We start from the raw sequence: 15972 nt of genomic DNA, 5'->3' as shown, positions 1-15972 counted from the left end.
GTCAACTTACGCCAGGCCAGCCCCACAGACCCAGGTTGGAGAAGGAAGCAGCTCAGGAAGACCCAAGTCCATCCCTCCCTGTGCCTAACGAGTCACTCACCAGCTTCATCCTGCAAGGGCCAGCATAGCCAAGCCCAGCTATGGCGCTGAAACCCTGGGAATGGGAGTGGAGGGAGCATCACCCTCTGTCACACAGGCTCATGACCTCAGGGTCATAACCTCAGCTTCTCTGTTACTCTCATCCCCATAGCCAGGCACCAATCCCATCAGTCCTCCTTCAGCTGTCTGAGCTGCTTTCAAGGCGCCTTAGACCAGGTTCCAGCCTAGCTCTCCTGACCAGAATCCTGGGTCACTGGGCCTCCCAACCCACCCACAAGAGCCGCAGGCTCCACACCTCCCTCCCTGCTCCCTGTTCCTCATCATACTCTGCCCTAGGCTGCCTGCATCCTTACAAATGTTGAGTCCACCTGAGCTTTGACTGTGTCTTCCTGAAGGACACAAGAATGCTCAGGGACTCAGTAACTGAATTGAGTACCTGGGCATGGGACTTTATTGCATATGGGGCTTCTACCCGGCCCTGAACCCACGCAACACTATGCCTCAGTTTCCCCTCTTTGTGCCCAGAGTGTACCCTCCTCTAACTCCACGCTCTCCACCCCTGTGAAGACCCTGCAGAGTCACTGATCTAAAATGCAGAACCGTGGCGAGGCACAGTGGTTCACACCCGTAATCCCAGCACTTTGGTTGGGTGAGACCAAGGTGGGCAGGTCACCTGAGGTCAGAAGTTCAAGACCAGCCTGGCCAACATGGTGAAACCTGGTCTCTAATAAAAATACAAAAATTAGCCAAGTGTGGTGGCACGCGTCTGTAATTTCAGCTATTCGGGAGGCTGAGGCATGAGAATCGCTTGGACCCAGGACGCAGAGGTTGCAGTGAGCCGAGATCACACCACTGCACTCCAGCCTGGGTGACAGAAGGAAACTCTGTCTTAAAAAATAAATAAATAAATAAAAATAATAAATGAAATAAATTAATTTAATTAAATTATATGTGGGATCCAGGTTTCAGAGCATCCTGGACCCCAGGACTGGAGAAAGAGGGGAGCAGCCCTCAACCGGGATCCCCGGGAGTAAATGTTAGATGGCTCCATGCCTAGCTGATAGCTTTAGGTTTGCTGTGGAGCTTCCTCATATTGTCTCCTTCTTCTGCCCCAGCCCAACATGTCCCTAATAATTTCCAGGCTCCTGTGGCATCTGGGTGGCTGAAGAAGCCAGGGAGATGAAGAACCATGCCATCCAGGCTCTTCCTGGCTGCTGGCCTTGCCCTCCCCTCCTCGGGCTCAGTTTTCCTGCCTCAGGGGTCCATCCGTCTGTCTCTGAGCTCCAGAACCAACCACTTCCTTGGGACTGCTTCTCTTCTCTCATGCCACAATTGGAGGATGCAATTTTCTTCATCTTTACAGGCAGCTGGAAGGAGGCTTCTCTCTCCACGACATGGAAAGATAAATTGAAGCCAGTGGGAAGGAATCTCCGCACCCAAGACTTCCTGGATTGCTGGCAGCAGAGCCAGATGCCCCTCTCACAGACCCCCCGGTGCACTGCCAGCCTGTCCTGTCTGATTTAGACTGTCAGACCTGTCAGGAGCTGCTCGGAGTCAAGTTCCAGATGAATGTGTATGTGGCACAATCAGGGAGATATGGCTCTGATCTCCCTGAGGGGCACAGCTCCTAGTCCATCATGTGAGTCCCCCGCCCCACGCCAGGTAGGACCTCCTTACCTTTGCCCTGATACCCCTTGAGGAGTAGGAGGAGTGTGAAGGTGACCACTTGCTCCAACATTTCCACAGAACAGAGGGGCCAAGCCAGCCCCTCCACCCCCACCAGACGCTGTGCCGCGCACTGGCTCAGCAGTCTCCAGTCAGCAAGAGGACGATGCGGAGCAGAACTGCCTTGCAGCCTGTCCAGCCACAGTTTCCTCAATTAGAGGCTGTTAACACCTGTTGTGAGCTGACAAGGCCACTGAGAAAGCCCCAGCGCCTGGAGCTGGTCTGACAGTTCCCACAAGCCAAGCTGGTGAAGCTTACCTCAAGTGGGAGGGCGCTTGAAGTTCACAGTGACTCACAAAGCCAGTTTCAAAACTGCATCCCTTTCTCTGCTTCAGCCCAAGAAATGTTCCAATTCTCTGAAGCCTATGTGGAGAGACCCACATGGGGGCCAAACAGCCAGTATCCTTGGCTGTTCCTTTCCAACAGACTTTGTGGAGGTGGAGTGGAGAGGGGCTGGAGAAGGAGTGGGCTGAGAAATAGGACCCTGGATACAGCGGCTAACAGTGTTGAAGGAGAGGAGGAGTAGCTGAGAGAACATAGGAAGAGACTTAAGGGCTGGAAGCACTAGAAAAATCTAACAAACCTGGGGATCCCATGCAAGTTGACACCAAAGTTTAAGCACATGTAAATTAAATTTGTTCCATAAGAATTTGTTTCACATGGGGCACGGTGGCTCACGCCTGTAATCCCAACACTTTGGGAGGCTGAGGCAGGCAGATCACTTGAGGTCAGGAGATCAAGACTAGCCTGGCCAACATGGTGGACCCCTGTCTCTACTAAAAATAAAGAAATTAGCCAGGCTGGGTGGCATGGACCTGTAATTCCAGTCACCTGGGAGACTGAGGCAGGAGAATCACTTGAGCCCAGGAGGTGGAGGTTGCAGTAAGCCGAGATCACGCCACTGCACTCCAGCCTAGGTGACAGAGCGAGACTTTGTCTCAAAAAAAAAAAAAAAAAAGAATGTGTTTTGTTCCACATTTCCAATCTGTATGTCTAGATTCCCTCCCTTCCTCTTTTTCTACTTTTCCATAGTAGTCCTCTCTTCCCTCTTTTGCCTTCTCCCAGAAGTGACGTGGGCCTACTTTTGCTGCCTTCACATGCATGCTTGGATGCCACCCTCCAGGAAGGCCAGGCAGCTTTGGATCTGCTCAGGCCCCCATGGAGGGGTGGGGACAGTGGCATCCCCCATCCCCTGGAACACTGTGCTTCAAGGTCAGGCCCCAGGGTTAACACCTCTTTCTTACTTCCTTCTGCTTTCCCCTTAATAAATGCTTTCGGTTCCCTTCAAGTCCACTCTTCTCTTTTTCCATCCTTTGGTCCATTTCCGGCCATCCTGTCTGAACTGGGCAGGGGTCAGCAGACTGACAGCTTCAGCTGCCAAAAGAGGCAACAGTGGTGCTATGGACAGAGCCCTGGATTTAGAGTCAAAGACTTGGACTTTGAGCTCCCATTCAGCAACTTACAACCTATGGTGATTCTGGCCATGTTGCTGTCTGAGCCTGTAGGGTCATCAATACATCCTCCCTGCCTTCACAAGGTGGTTTTCAGAATCAAATTAAAAATGATACTTGAGAATATGCATACAAAAAAAAAACACTATACATAGATGAGGCTTTTGTGGTTTTGTTTTCATTTTTTTAAGCTCTGAATTGCTTTTTCCAGCTGGTCTAGTGGTTGTCATCTCTTCTCTCCTTTGTCTCCTCCCAAGTCTCAGCCCTCAACCCTGGGGAATTTCCTCAGAGTTGATCTGGCCATGTCCTTAACCTTGAGAAGTGGTTCACAAGACACGATATAACAAAGAAGGGTAAACTTCCTCACATGCTAGGTGGAAAACAAGATCCAACTGTTGGAACCCACTAATGAATGTGACTTAGGAATCAGCCTCTCCAATCCTGACCCCAACACCAGCTCCATCCTTCCCACCAGGCATGTGGATGACCTATCATCCCCTGGAAACTGAACTCGGAGCAGCTGTACTACTTAGTGTGTGTCTGTCTTGTAGTCCCTGACAAACTCTATCACACAATGTCTGCTATTTGTAGGCTAATCGCAGTGGCTCATGCCTGTAATCCCAGCACCTTGGGAGGCCAAGGCAGGCAGATCACTTGAGGTCAGGAGTTTGATATCAGCCTGGCCAACATGGTGAAACCTCATCTCTACTAAAAATACAAAAATTAGCTGGGTGTGGTGGTGCATGCCTGCAATCCCAGCTACTCAGGAGGCTGAGGCAGGAGAATCCCTTGAACCTCGGAGGCAGAGATTACAGTGAGCCGAGATCGTGCCTCTGCACTCCAGCCTGGGAGACAGAGCAAGACTCTGTCTCAAAAAAAAAAAAAAAAAAAAAGGCTGGGTGCAGTGGCTCATGCCTGTAATCCCAGCACTTTGGGAGGCCAAGGTGGGTGGACTACCTGAGGTTAGGAGTTTGAGACCAGCCGGACTAACATGATGAAACCCCGTTTCTATTAAAAATACAAAAAAAATGAGCCAGGTGTGGTGGTGCACACCTGTAATCCCAGCTATATGGGAGGCTGAGGCAGGAGAATCACTTGAACCCAGGAGGAGGAGGTTGCAGTGAGCTGAAATCACGCCATTGCATTCCAGCTTGGGCAACAAGAGCAAAAACAAACAAACAAACGAACAACAATAACAACAACAAAAAAAAAAACTGCTATTTGTTCTACACACTGACCTCCCCAGCCCTGAGCTCTTCAACACAAAGTCTATGCTCTCCTTAGCTTAGTGTTTCCAAGCCTCACCCAGTGCCTGGTTCTTCAGAGTTGATTAGTAGATTGTCAAGTGCTGAAGGAATGAATGAATTCCCTAAGGAAAACATTTCTATTTCCCCTGAGATAGACTGGTTAGCTAAGTCACCATAGACCCTGCCTTCATGGAGTTTGTATCTTGCCTTGACGAATTTTTGTGCAGAGAACACTTCTGTGCAACTCAGCCCCTTTAGCACGAGGACCCAAGACCTACAAAATCAATATGAACCAGAGACTCCCTTAGCTACATCTCCCATACATATTCACCCGGTCTCTATAAGTCTGGGACAGAGGACTCAGACAGTGCATTTAAAGGTTAGCGGACATCAAAGGTTCATAAACCCCTGCCCTTTCATCTTTCCTTTTCCCAAACCATGCTTTCATCAAGTTTCGGTGAGTCAAGGTCATTCCAGTAAATCCCACTTCTGATGCCAATTACAAATTTCATGGGTCCCCAAGACCACACATTTCTGAGACAAATTGCAAGTTTGAGGTTCCCAAGACCACCTTCAGTTTTGATAATTAACTAGAATGACTCACAAAACTCACTGGAAGCTGTTTTACTCATGTTTTATTCTAGCCTTCACAAAGAACCCAACTGATCTTATAGGTATAGTCAACCAATCTTGTAAGAATTCAACAAATAACTTCTGTAATATTAGAGTTTATTAAAGCCAAAAATACAGATGAAAATGAGCCAAGGGAAGAGGTACCTAAGGCAAGGTCCAGGAGAGTCCCAAACAAAGGAACCAGTCACAGCACTTCCAGTCTCCTCTCCCAGTGGAGCTGTGCAGACAGGGCCTACTTCTCCCAGAAACTATGTGTAACAATATGCACAGAGTATTGTTAAGCAGGGAAGCTCTTCCAAGTCTTGATGTCCAGAATTTTTATTGGGGTTTGGTCACGTAGACATGGCTGACCACCCATGTGGCTGACCATAGTCTCTGGGCCCTCCAGAAATTGAATTGATGCTATGTGGCCAAAGCTCCCACCATAAATCACATTATTAGCATTGACAATGCTAACAAGGTCCCCAGTAATGAAGATACTCTTATCAAACAGGACATTTCAAAACTTAGAGATTACTCCCAGGAGCCAAGAGCAAAGGTTGGGCCTCTCTTTGGAGGTTTATTCTTTACTGCACCACTGGAAAGAGGTTGTTAAAGTTGTCAAAGATGAACCGTTCACAAAGAGGCCAACTGATAGGTATAGTTAACCAATCTTGCAAGAATTCAGCAAATAACTTCTGTAACACCAGACACTAAATGAGAACTCATTGCCTTTATTTCTAACCATCTGAATATTCTCTGTGTTCCTATTTGGATTAAACCATAATGATGCTTTTAACAAGCACAACCTATCTTTTTCTGTCTCTTCTTCTCAGAAGGGCTAGAAAATCACTTTCCCTTCTACGTATATTTATCTTCTGTGGGCTTTCACTTGTTGGAGCAGAAGTAGCCAGTTATTGTTTATTTATTGGTTGTGATAACTTTCAGGTTCAGGTTAAAGGTAAGAGATGCAATAGTCTCATAAAGCAGATGGAAGACAGAGCCTCTCAAAACAATTTATGGGACATCAAATAACCCAGAGAACCCACATCCCCCGGAGCAAGGGCTAAAGAGTGCAATACATGTCTTAACTCCTCTCAGAATTTCAACATAACAAGAAATTTGTCATTCCCAGATTCAGTGTGAGAAACAGCTCTGACGATGCAGAGAACCATAGGCTAGCTCTCTCTGACACTAGTAATGTGGTGGGGGAAATGGAATCAATCTCTACTTCCCTGTGTTGAAACAAAATGTTTCTACACGAAAAAGGAACGAAAAGGTTTTCCTAAATTGCAAGGGAAATGCACCATAGAATAGTCTCCTATTTAAAGATAACTAAATATAAATTTGTCTTATACATTTCTATCTTTTATTACATTGTATAAATCAGAATCTGATTTAGTATGAAATTATATTCTGAGATTTTTATGTTTGACATATTAGTAGATCAAGTGTTTTGCAATTAAAAAAAAAAAAATAATGACTTCTAAGTGCCCTGCCATCTAGTTTGTGAATTTTATCTAGTTTGTGAATTACAAATATAGATAATCAAAATTGGGGTTATAATGATAAAGTCATTTGTGCAAACCAATGTTCTCTTTTAATTTTTTTGTGCTACTTTGACACCTAAAAAGAAATGAATGTGATCAAAGTTTAGTAGTGTAATCAGATAAACTCATGATATGGATTGGCTGTGTCCCCACCAAAATCTCAACTTGAATTGTATCTCCCAGAATTCCCACGTGCTGTGGGAGGGACCCAGGGGGAAGTAATTGAATCATAAGGGAGGGTCTTTCCTGTGCTATTCTCGTGATAGTGAATAAGTCTCACGAGATCTAATGGGTTTATCAGGGTTTCCGCTTTGCTTCTTTCTCATTTTCTCTTGCTGCCACCACGTAAAAAGTGCCTTTCACATCCCACCATGATTCTGAGGCCTCCCCAGCCATGTGGAACTGGAAGTCCAATTAAACTTCTTTGTCTTCCCAGTCTTGGGTATGTCTTTATCGGCAGTGTGAAAACAGACCAATACAACTTACAACCAAGTTGTTATTTTAATAATTTGAATATCCATAATTGACCATGAAATTGTTTTGAAATGACAAAACTTTACTGTGGAGTATTTTATTCTACATCATGTTGCTGTTTTATTCTATTTCACCTTGCTCTTTATCCCTCATGTAGAATCCTTATCAGTGATGACAGTTTCCCTGATTCTATGTGTCATCGAATCTACCACACAGGTTGCATGGGCTCACACATTCACATATGAGATTATAGAAGATGAAGAACCTAAAACTGACTTCTTGTGTCTCTAGGAGTTCCTCTTCTTCTTCCCCTATCCGTGCCCTATCCGACCTCCCTACATGAATTTTTTTTTTTTTTTTTTTTTTTTTTTTTTTTTTTTTTTTTTTTTTTTGAGATGGAGTCTCGCTCTGTCGCCCTGGCTGGAGTGCAGTGGCCGGATCTCAGCTCACTGCAAGCTCCGCCTGCTGGTTTACGCCATTCTCCTGCCTCAGCCTCCCAAGTAGCTGGGACTACAGGCGCCCGCCACCTCGCCCGGCTAGTTTTTTGTATTTTTTTTCAGTAGAGACGGGGTTTCACCGTGTTAGCCAGGATGGTCTCGATCTCCTGACCTCGCCTGTCTCGGCCTCCCAAAGTGCTAGGATTACAGGCTTGAGCCACCGCGCCCGGCCTCTACATGATTTTCATGTGAAGTTCTCTGGGTTTTTGTGGCATACCCTCTCCTGCTAAGAAGTTTGCTCTGGCCAGGTGCAGTGACTCACACCTGTAATCTCAACATTTTGGGAGGCTGAGTTCAAGAATTTAATGGGCAAAAATAAAGAAGTCTGGTAACACCAAGTATTTGAGGGCATAGGGATCAATTGGATCAATTATATACAGTTGATGGGAGTGTAAATTGGTAAAATTTTGTGGAAATAAATTGGTGTTATCTTGTAAAGTAAAATATTTATAAACTCTAATGATCCAGCAATATGACATCTAGTTATATACCTACATATAAGAGAAAATTTAGCACATACATACCTGGAGACACATATGATAATGTGCATAGCAGCACTGTTTTTTATTGGAAAAAAACTGGAAACAAAACAAATGACAATGGGAGAGTGGAAAAACAAGATGTGATCTATTCATACAATGTGAACTCAATAGCATTGAAAATGAACGTGGCACAGCATAGGAGAATAGTAGTTACATAAAGTCATAGGAAAAAAATAAGCACCAGAAAACAATATACAATATAATAGTATTTTTATATAGTTTAAAAACAAAAATTAAACAACATATTATTTAGGCATGTGCATGATTGTTAAAAAGTAGTTTAAGCAATAGGACCTTAACCACAAATTGAGATAATGGCAACAACTAAGGAAGAAGGGAGGGATGGAGTGACATAGAGGAACACAGAGGTAGGTGTAGATTATTAATAACATTCTAGTTGTTGGGTTGTGTCATGATAAGTGTCCACTGCATTGTGAAAGAAAGGAAGGTGGGAGAGAGGTGGACAGGAGGTAGAAGGAGAGAGAGAGAGAGAGCTGACCTAGCTGCCATGCATCTCTGCTGCTTATTATAACCACAAAGAAAGACCACTAATACCACCTCATCATGAAACCTTTCAGGTAACCATTAGTGTTGTTCACTCTGATACAATTCTCCTCTTTTGGGGCAGGGTGGGGACATGGAAGGCTGCACTTCTCTTTGAAGTTAAACAGGACCATGTGACTTGCTCTGGCCAAGAAATGTAAGCAGAAAGTATCACTTTCAGGCTGAAGCCTTTAGGAGAAGCAAGGCACCAGTCAACATACTCCTTTCTCCAGCTTCAGTTAATACCTAAAACACGCAGCATTGACTTGGTAATGGGCTTACTGGTGATGAAGAAATTAATATTGAAGGTTGGAAAGATGGCACTCCATGTTATGTAAGAAGTGAAAACGTTAAGAGCATTGCCTGTGGTCACTCAAGAAGTGTGTTATATACCTAGTGCCCTTGAGCTCTAAGGGAAGACATCAGGGAAACAGAATGTAACACTGTGTGTCAGCTGCCTTTGGTAATATATTATAAAACAGAGGCCCAAAGGAAAATCAGATGGTCTGTTTTGCAAGCAGGAATGAAAGAACTAACTGATTCAGTGTCTTCAACAGGTAAATGGTAAAGAAAGCTTTCATTGATAAATGATCTTCAATAAAGACACACACAAATACATACACGTGGCTGGGTGTGGAGGCTCACCCATGTAATCCCAGCACTTTGGGAGGCTGAATCAGGCAGATTGCTTGAGTCTAGGAGTTCGAGACAAGCCTAGGCAATGTAGTGAGACCACAACTCTACAAAAAAAAAAAACAATTAATTAGCCAGGTATGGTGGCATGCCTGTGGTCTCAGCTCTTTGGGAGGCTGAGGTAGGAGGATCTCTTGAGTCAGGGAAGTCAATGCTTCAGTGAGCTGTGATCATGCCACTGCACTCCAGCCTGGGCAACAGAGTGAGATTCTGTCTCAAAAAAAGAAAATACACATACACACACACACACACACACACACATGCACGGTATAAAAATCTTTCCGTCCACCTCAGTCAAGAGAAAATATTAAGTGCATTCATACTCTTGTACAACCATCACCATCATCCATCTGCAGAACTCTTCCTCTTGTAAAACTGAAACTCTGTATCTATTAAACAATCATGACCCGTACCCCTTTCCCCACAGCTCCAGAAAACAATCATTCCATTTTTCTCTATATATAAATTTGACTATAGGTACTCATAAAGTGAAATCATACAATATTTGTCTTTTTCTGACTGGCTTATTTCACTTAGCATAATGCTCTCAAGATTCATCCATGTTGTAGCTTCAGTCAGAATTTTATTCCTTTTTAAGGTTGAATAATATCCCTGTCTATGTGTATATATATGTGTGTGTGTGTATGTGTGTGTGTACATATATTTGTATATATATATGTGTATATATGTACATATGTACCACTTTTTGCTTCATCTGTCAGTGGGCACTTGGGTTGTTTCCACATTTTAGTTATTGTGAATAATGCTGCTATGAACAAACATCTCTTCAAGACCCTGCTTTCAATTCTTTTGGGTATACACCCAGAAGTGGACTTGCTGAATCATATGGTAATTCTATGTTTAATCTTTTTTTTTTTTTTTTGAGACAGTCTCGCTCTGTCCCCCAAGCTGGAGTGCAATGGCATGATCTCAGCTCACTGCAACCTCCACCTCCTGGATTCTAGTGATTCTCCTGCCTCAGCCTCCCAAGTAGCTGGGATTACAGGTATACGCCACCACACCCAGCTAATTTTTGTATTTTTAGTAGATACAGCGTTTCACTATGTTGGTCAGGCTGGTCTCAAACTCCCAACCTCAGGTGATCCTCCCGCCTCAGCCTCCCAAAGTGCTGGGATCATAGATGTGAAGCACCGTGCCCGGCCTATGTTTAATCTTTTGAGGAACCTAATACTGTCTTCCACAGATGCTATACCATTTTACATTCTGATATGGTTTGGATCTGTGTCCCTGCCCAAATCTCATGTCCATTTGTAATCCCCAATGTTGTATGTGGGGTCTGGTGGGAGGTGATTGGATCATGGGGATGAATTGCTCCCTTTGGTGCTGCTCTCATGATAGAGTTCTCACAAGATCTGATTGTTTAAAAGTGTGTGGTGCCTCCCCCCTCTCTTTCCCTTCCTCCTGCACCCACTATGTAAGATGTGCCTGCTGCTTCTTCGCCTTCCGCCATGATTGTAAGTTTTTTGAGGCCTCTCAGAAGCCGCTATGCTTCCTGTAAAGCCTGTGGAACGTTGAGCCAATTAAACCTCTTTTCCTTATAAATTACTGGTTTTAAATATTTCTTTATAGCAATGTGAGAACAGACTAAAACACATTCCCACTGTCAGTGCGTAAGAGTTTCCATTTCTCCACATCTTCACTAACACTTATTATTTTCTGTTTTGTTTTGTTTATAGTAGCCATCCTAATGGGTTTAAGGTGGTATCTCATTGGGATTTTGGTTTGCATTTCTCTAATGATTAGTGATGCTGAGCATTTTTTCATATGCATATTAGACATTTGTATATCTTGTTTTGAGAAAGATCTATTTAAGTCCTTTGACCATTTTTGAATTGGGTTGTTTGGTATTTTGTTGTTGAATTTTGGGAGTTCTCTGCATAGTCTGGATATTAATTCTTTATAAGATACATGATTTGAAAGTATTTTCTCTCATTCTGTGGATTTTTGCTTTGTTGATAGTGTCTTTAGGTGCACAACATTTTTAAATTTTCATAAAGCACAATTTGTTAATTTTTTTCTTTTGCTGCCTATGCTTTGTTGTCATAGTCGAGAAATTATTGCCAAATGCGATGCTGTGATGCTTCTGTCCTATTTTTATCTGAGAGTTTCATAGTTTAGGTCTTACATTTAAGTCATGGGTCTGTTTGGAGTTAATTTTCTTTTTTTTTTTTTTTTATACAGAGTCTCGCTCTGTCACCCAGTCTAGAGTACAGTGGCACAATCTCAGGTCATTGCAAGCTCTGCCTCCTGGGTTCAGGTGATTTTCCTGCCTCAGCCTCCCGAGTAGCTGGGATTATAGGCATGCAGGACCACGCCCGGCTAATTTTTGTATTTTTAGTAGAGACAGGGTTTCACCATGTTGGTCAGACTGGTCTCGAACTCCTGATCTCATAATCTACCTACCTCAGCCTCCCAAACTGCTGGGATTACGGGCATGAGCCACCACAGTCAGCCCAAATTTTATTCTTTTTACATGTGGATATTCAGGCTTCTGAGTATCATTTCTTGAAAACACTGCCCTTTCCCCATTGAATGGTCTTGGCAACCGTGTCAAAAATCATTTGGCCATATATGCTAGGGTTTCTTTCTGGGCTCTCTATTCTATTGTATTAGTTTGTATGTCCGATATTATGCCAGTAGCACACTACTTTGAATACTGTAACTTTGTAGCAAGTCTTGAAATCCGGATATGTGAGTCTTCAAGCTTAGTTATTTTTCATGGTGGTTTTGGCTATTTGGAGTCTCTTGAGATTCCATATGAATTTTAAGATGGGTTTTTCTATTTCTGCAAATAAATATTGAGATTTTCATAGATATTGCATTGAATCTATAAATCACTTTGGGTGGTATTGACATCTTAACAATATTAAGTCTTTCAATCCATAAACATGAGATGTCTTTCCATTTATTTAAGTCTTGTTTAATGTCTTTCAGAAATGTTTTGCAAGGAGTCTTTCACCTCCTTGACTAAGTTAATTCCCTAGTATGTTATTCTTTTTGGCGCTATTGTAACTGGAATTATTAATTTTACTTTTCATATTGTTCATTGTTGCTGTATAGAAATGCAAATGATTTTGTTTGTAGACTCTGTATTTTGCTACATTGGTGAATTTATTTATTAGTTCTAACAATATTTTGTGGAATCTTTAGGGTTTTTTTACATATAAAATCATGTCATCCGTTAACAGAGATAATTTTACTTATTCTTTTCAATTCAGATGCCTTTTATTTGTTTTTCTTGACTTATTCCTCTGGCTAGACTTCCAGTACTATGTTGAATAGAAGTAGCCAAAGTGGGTATTCTTGCCTTGTTCCTGACATAAAAGAAAAGCTTTCACCATTAAGTATGATGTTTGCTGTGGGTTTTTTGTATATGTCTTTTATTTCATTGTATTGCGGTTATTTTCTTCTCTTCCTAGTTTGTTGAGTGTTTTACATGAAAGAGTGCTGAGTTTTGTCAAATACTTTTTCTGCATCCATTGAGATGATCGTACAGCTATTTTCCTTTATTCTGTTAATGTGATGTGTTACGCTGATCAAGTCTCATTTATTGAAACATCCTTGCTTTTCAGAAATAAATCCCACTTGGTCATGGTGTAAAATCATTTTAATATGTGACAGGGTGCAGAGCGTGATGGCTCATGCCTTTAATCCCACCACTTTGGGAGGCCAAGGTAGGCAGATTGCTTGAGGTCAGGAGTTCAAGACCAGCCTGGCCAACATGGTGAAACCCTGTCTCTATTAAAAAATTTTTTTAAAAAGTGATATGTGTATATATATACATATATATGTATGTATATATGGATATATACATGTCACTATTTATATATATTTATCTATTTTATATATACTTTCTTATATATGTATATATACATACGTATGTATGTATGTATACGTATGTACGTATATATACGTGTGTGTATACATTCGTGTATATACATATGTATACACACACATATATATGTATGTACATATACATATATACACACACACACATATATATATGTTGCTGAATTTGATTTGCTAGTATTTTGTCAAAGGTTTTTGCATCAGTGTTCACAATGGATACTGATCTGTATTTTTCTTTTCTTGTAGTGCCTTCACCTGGCTGTTATCAGGGTAAAGCTGGACTCACAGAATTGGGGAGTTTAGCCTTCTCCTCAGTTTTTTGGAAACGTTTGAGAAGAATCGATGTTAGTTCTTCTTTAAATGTTTCTTCACTGATAGAATTCACCAGTGAACCATCAGGTCCAGAGCTTTTCTTTATCAAGAGATTTTTGATTACTGATTCAATCACCTTACTAGGTATACGTTTATTCAGATTTTCTCTTTCTTCATGATTTAGTCTTGATAGGTTTTATGTTCCTAGGAATTTGTCCATTTCATCCAGGTTATATAATTTGTTGGTGTAAAATTGTTCATAGGCCGGGCATGGTAGTTCACGCCTGTAATCCCACCACTTTGGGAGGCCGACGTGGGTGGATCACCTGAGGCCAGGAGTTCAAGAACAGCCTGGCCAACATGGCAAAACCCAGTCTCTACTAAAAATACAGAAACGAGCCAGATATGGTGGCATATGCCTGTAATCCCAGCTATTCATAAGGCTGAGGCACAAGGATCGCGTGAACCTGGGAGGCAGAGGTTGCAGTGAGCTGAGATCGCACTACTGCACTCCAGCCTGGGCAAAAGAACAAGACTCTGACTCAAAAAATAATAACAATAACTAATACATATCAAGCAATTACTATAGGCCAGGCACTCCTTTAAAGGCTGTACATAATTATTTCATCTAATTTTTATGAAAACCACATGTGAGGACTTTACTACTCTTATCTGTAGTTTACAGATAAGGAAACTGAAACTCTGCTACACGAAAAATTTTTCAAGGGTCAGATTCATTTAGAAAGCTAGGATTTGGACTAATTCCATCTATTTCCAGAGCATAGACCTTTAACAACTTCACCCTCTGGATGTGGGGCACAGTGAAAACAATGACAGGTGAAAACTTTCCCAGCTCAGAGATCTCTGTGGTCACGCCAAGGTGGCAGGGAGAATTAAGGTAAAGCCACCTTCTCTGAGAGGTCCTCCCTAACATTCCTTTCTGGATTGGGGATCGCTCTCCTGTGTTTCCACAGTTCCCCAGGAAGCTCTCATGGGAGACTTTTATCACCTTGCACCTAAAGAGCTCGTGGGCTCCACCACCTGCAGCTTTAGAATTGGATTCATCTGTCTTCTCTATCAATTCTCTATTACCGTATCCCCAGCACTTAGCCCAGGAACTAGTACACACTCAATGAATATTGTTGGAATTAATTCATAAAGGAATATATCAAAGAGAAAAAAATGTTCACCTCTCTCTCCCACCACTGGTCTGTGCACTCCCAGCCAACAGTGTCTGGCACACAAAAGGTGAGTCACATACAGGGGAACTCCAACCAGAGGTAAAAACATACTCTGGTTTGCCTCCTGTAGTTGGACGAAGGGCATCTGAGAGTGAAGAGGGACGGAGATATCTGTGTTTCAGGATAGAGAATGGGGAAAAGAGGTAAGAGAGAAGGCAGGAAGAACAGATGACAGAAAATGAGTTATTAAAAAGGTAGAAAGAACTAAAGAAAAAAAGGCTCTAGAGAGAATACTAACAATTTCTAACCCAGGTCTAAATAGACCTAGTTTAAACAACAAAGAAAATCCTCCCAGATTTTTTTTTTTTTTTTTTTTTTTTTTTTTTTTTTTTTTTGAGATGGAGTCTCACTGTCACCCAGGTGGGAGTGCAGTGGTGTGATCTCTGCTCACTGCAACTTTCACCTCCTGGATTCAAGCAATTCTCCTGCCTCAGTCTCCTGGGTGGCTGGGATTACAGGCACGTGCCCCCGTGCCCAGCTAATTTTTGTATTTTTAGTAGAGACGGGTTTCACTATGTTGGCCATGATGGTCTTGATCTCCTGACCTCGTGATCCGCCCACCTTGGCCTCCTAAAGTGCTGGGATTATAGGCGTGAGTCACCACACCCCAACCCTTCCAAACCTTTTCTAAGCAAAATTCTTCCCCTTCCTCTTTCCCTTCTTCTTCCCCTTCCTCTTTCCCTTCTTCCCCTTCCTCTTTCCCTTCTTCCCCTTCCTCTTCTAATTCCTCTAAGGCCTAAGAACTTTAAACTTCATATTCTAGCCAATGAGAAGTAATTGACACTTAGAGTGGGGAAGAATTGGAAGGGCTTGTCATAATCCAATTTGTATTGTAGAGGAAACACAATATTATGCCTAATAGTTAGTCATGGATAAGAACTGATGCCATCCCCATCCTATCTGTACCGATAACCCATTGGGAATTATTTGGCCACGTGGCTCCTTCTGAATGAGCACCTGCAGATGGGAGCCCAGGAATGGTTTAGCCACTGCCCAAGGAGAGTCACCATTATCATATCATGCCAGCCCATTCTTCCCTAAGGAGAACGCTCAGTCACTAAGGTTAGAACGTACTAGATATCGATATTGGGTATATATCTCCTTCTTCTTTGGTGC

At 42.6% G+C, this 15972-nt stretch overlaps 1 protein-coding gene and 1 long non-coding RNA gene across 10 annotated transcripts in view; both read right to left on the bottom strand.

Moving 5' to 3' along the window:
• The window catches only part of CD244 (CD244 molecule), a 44716-nt gene extending 42665 nt beyond the window's left edge, over positions 1–2051 (bottom strand). For 8 of the 9 annotated variants that reach the window (XR_013395957.1, XM_077940216.1, XM_077940226.1 and 5 more), the window contains exon 1: positions 1777–2048. Coding sequence is in view for 8 of the 9 variants with exons in the window: in XM_077940216.1 (XP_077796342.1) it covers positions 1777–1837 (61 nt within the window). In the remaining variant the exon portion in view is untranslated. Of the gene's footprint in view, positions 1–1776 lie in introns of all 9 variants that reach the window. The other variant, XM_015113652.3, reaches the window with a different exon arrangement.
• Positions 2052–8193: 6142 nt separating this feature from the next.
• On the bottom strand, positions 8194–14967 carry LOC144330046 (uncharacterized). The gene is made up of 2 exons (XR_013395890.1): positions 14806–14967; positions 8194–9480 (listed from the first exon to the last, which is right to left on the bottom strand). It is a non-coding gene; the product is annotated as an uncharacterized LOC144330046 (long non-coding RNA).
• Positions 14968–15972: the final 1005 nt, after the last annotated feature.

This window comes from Macaca mulatta, chromosome 1 (genome assembly GCF_049350105.2).
Source record: "Macaca mulatta isolate MMU2019108-1 chromosome 1, T2T-MMU8v2.0, whole genome shotgun sequence".
Classification (NCBI taxonomy): Eukaryota; Metazoa; Chordata; class Mammalia; order Primates; family Cercopithecidae; genus Macaca; species Macaca mulatta.
The sequence above is the reverse complement of the archived record's forward strand: the minus strand, read 5'-3'. Positions and strand labels throughout refer to the sequence as shown.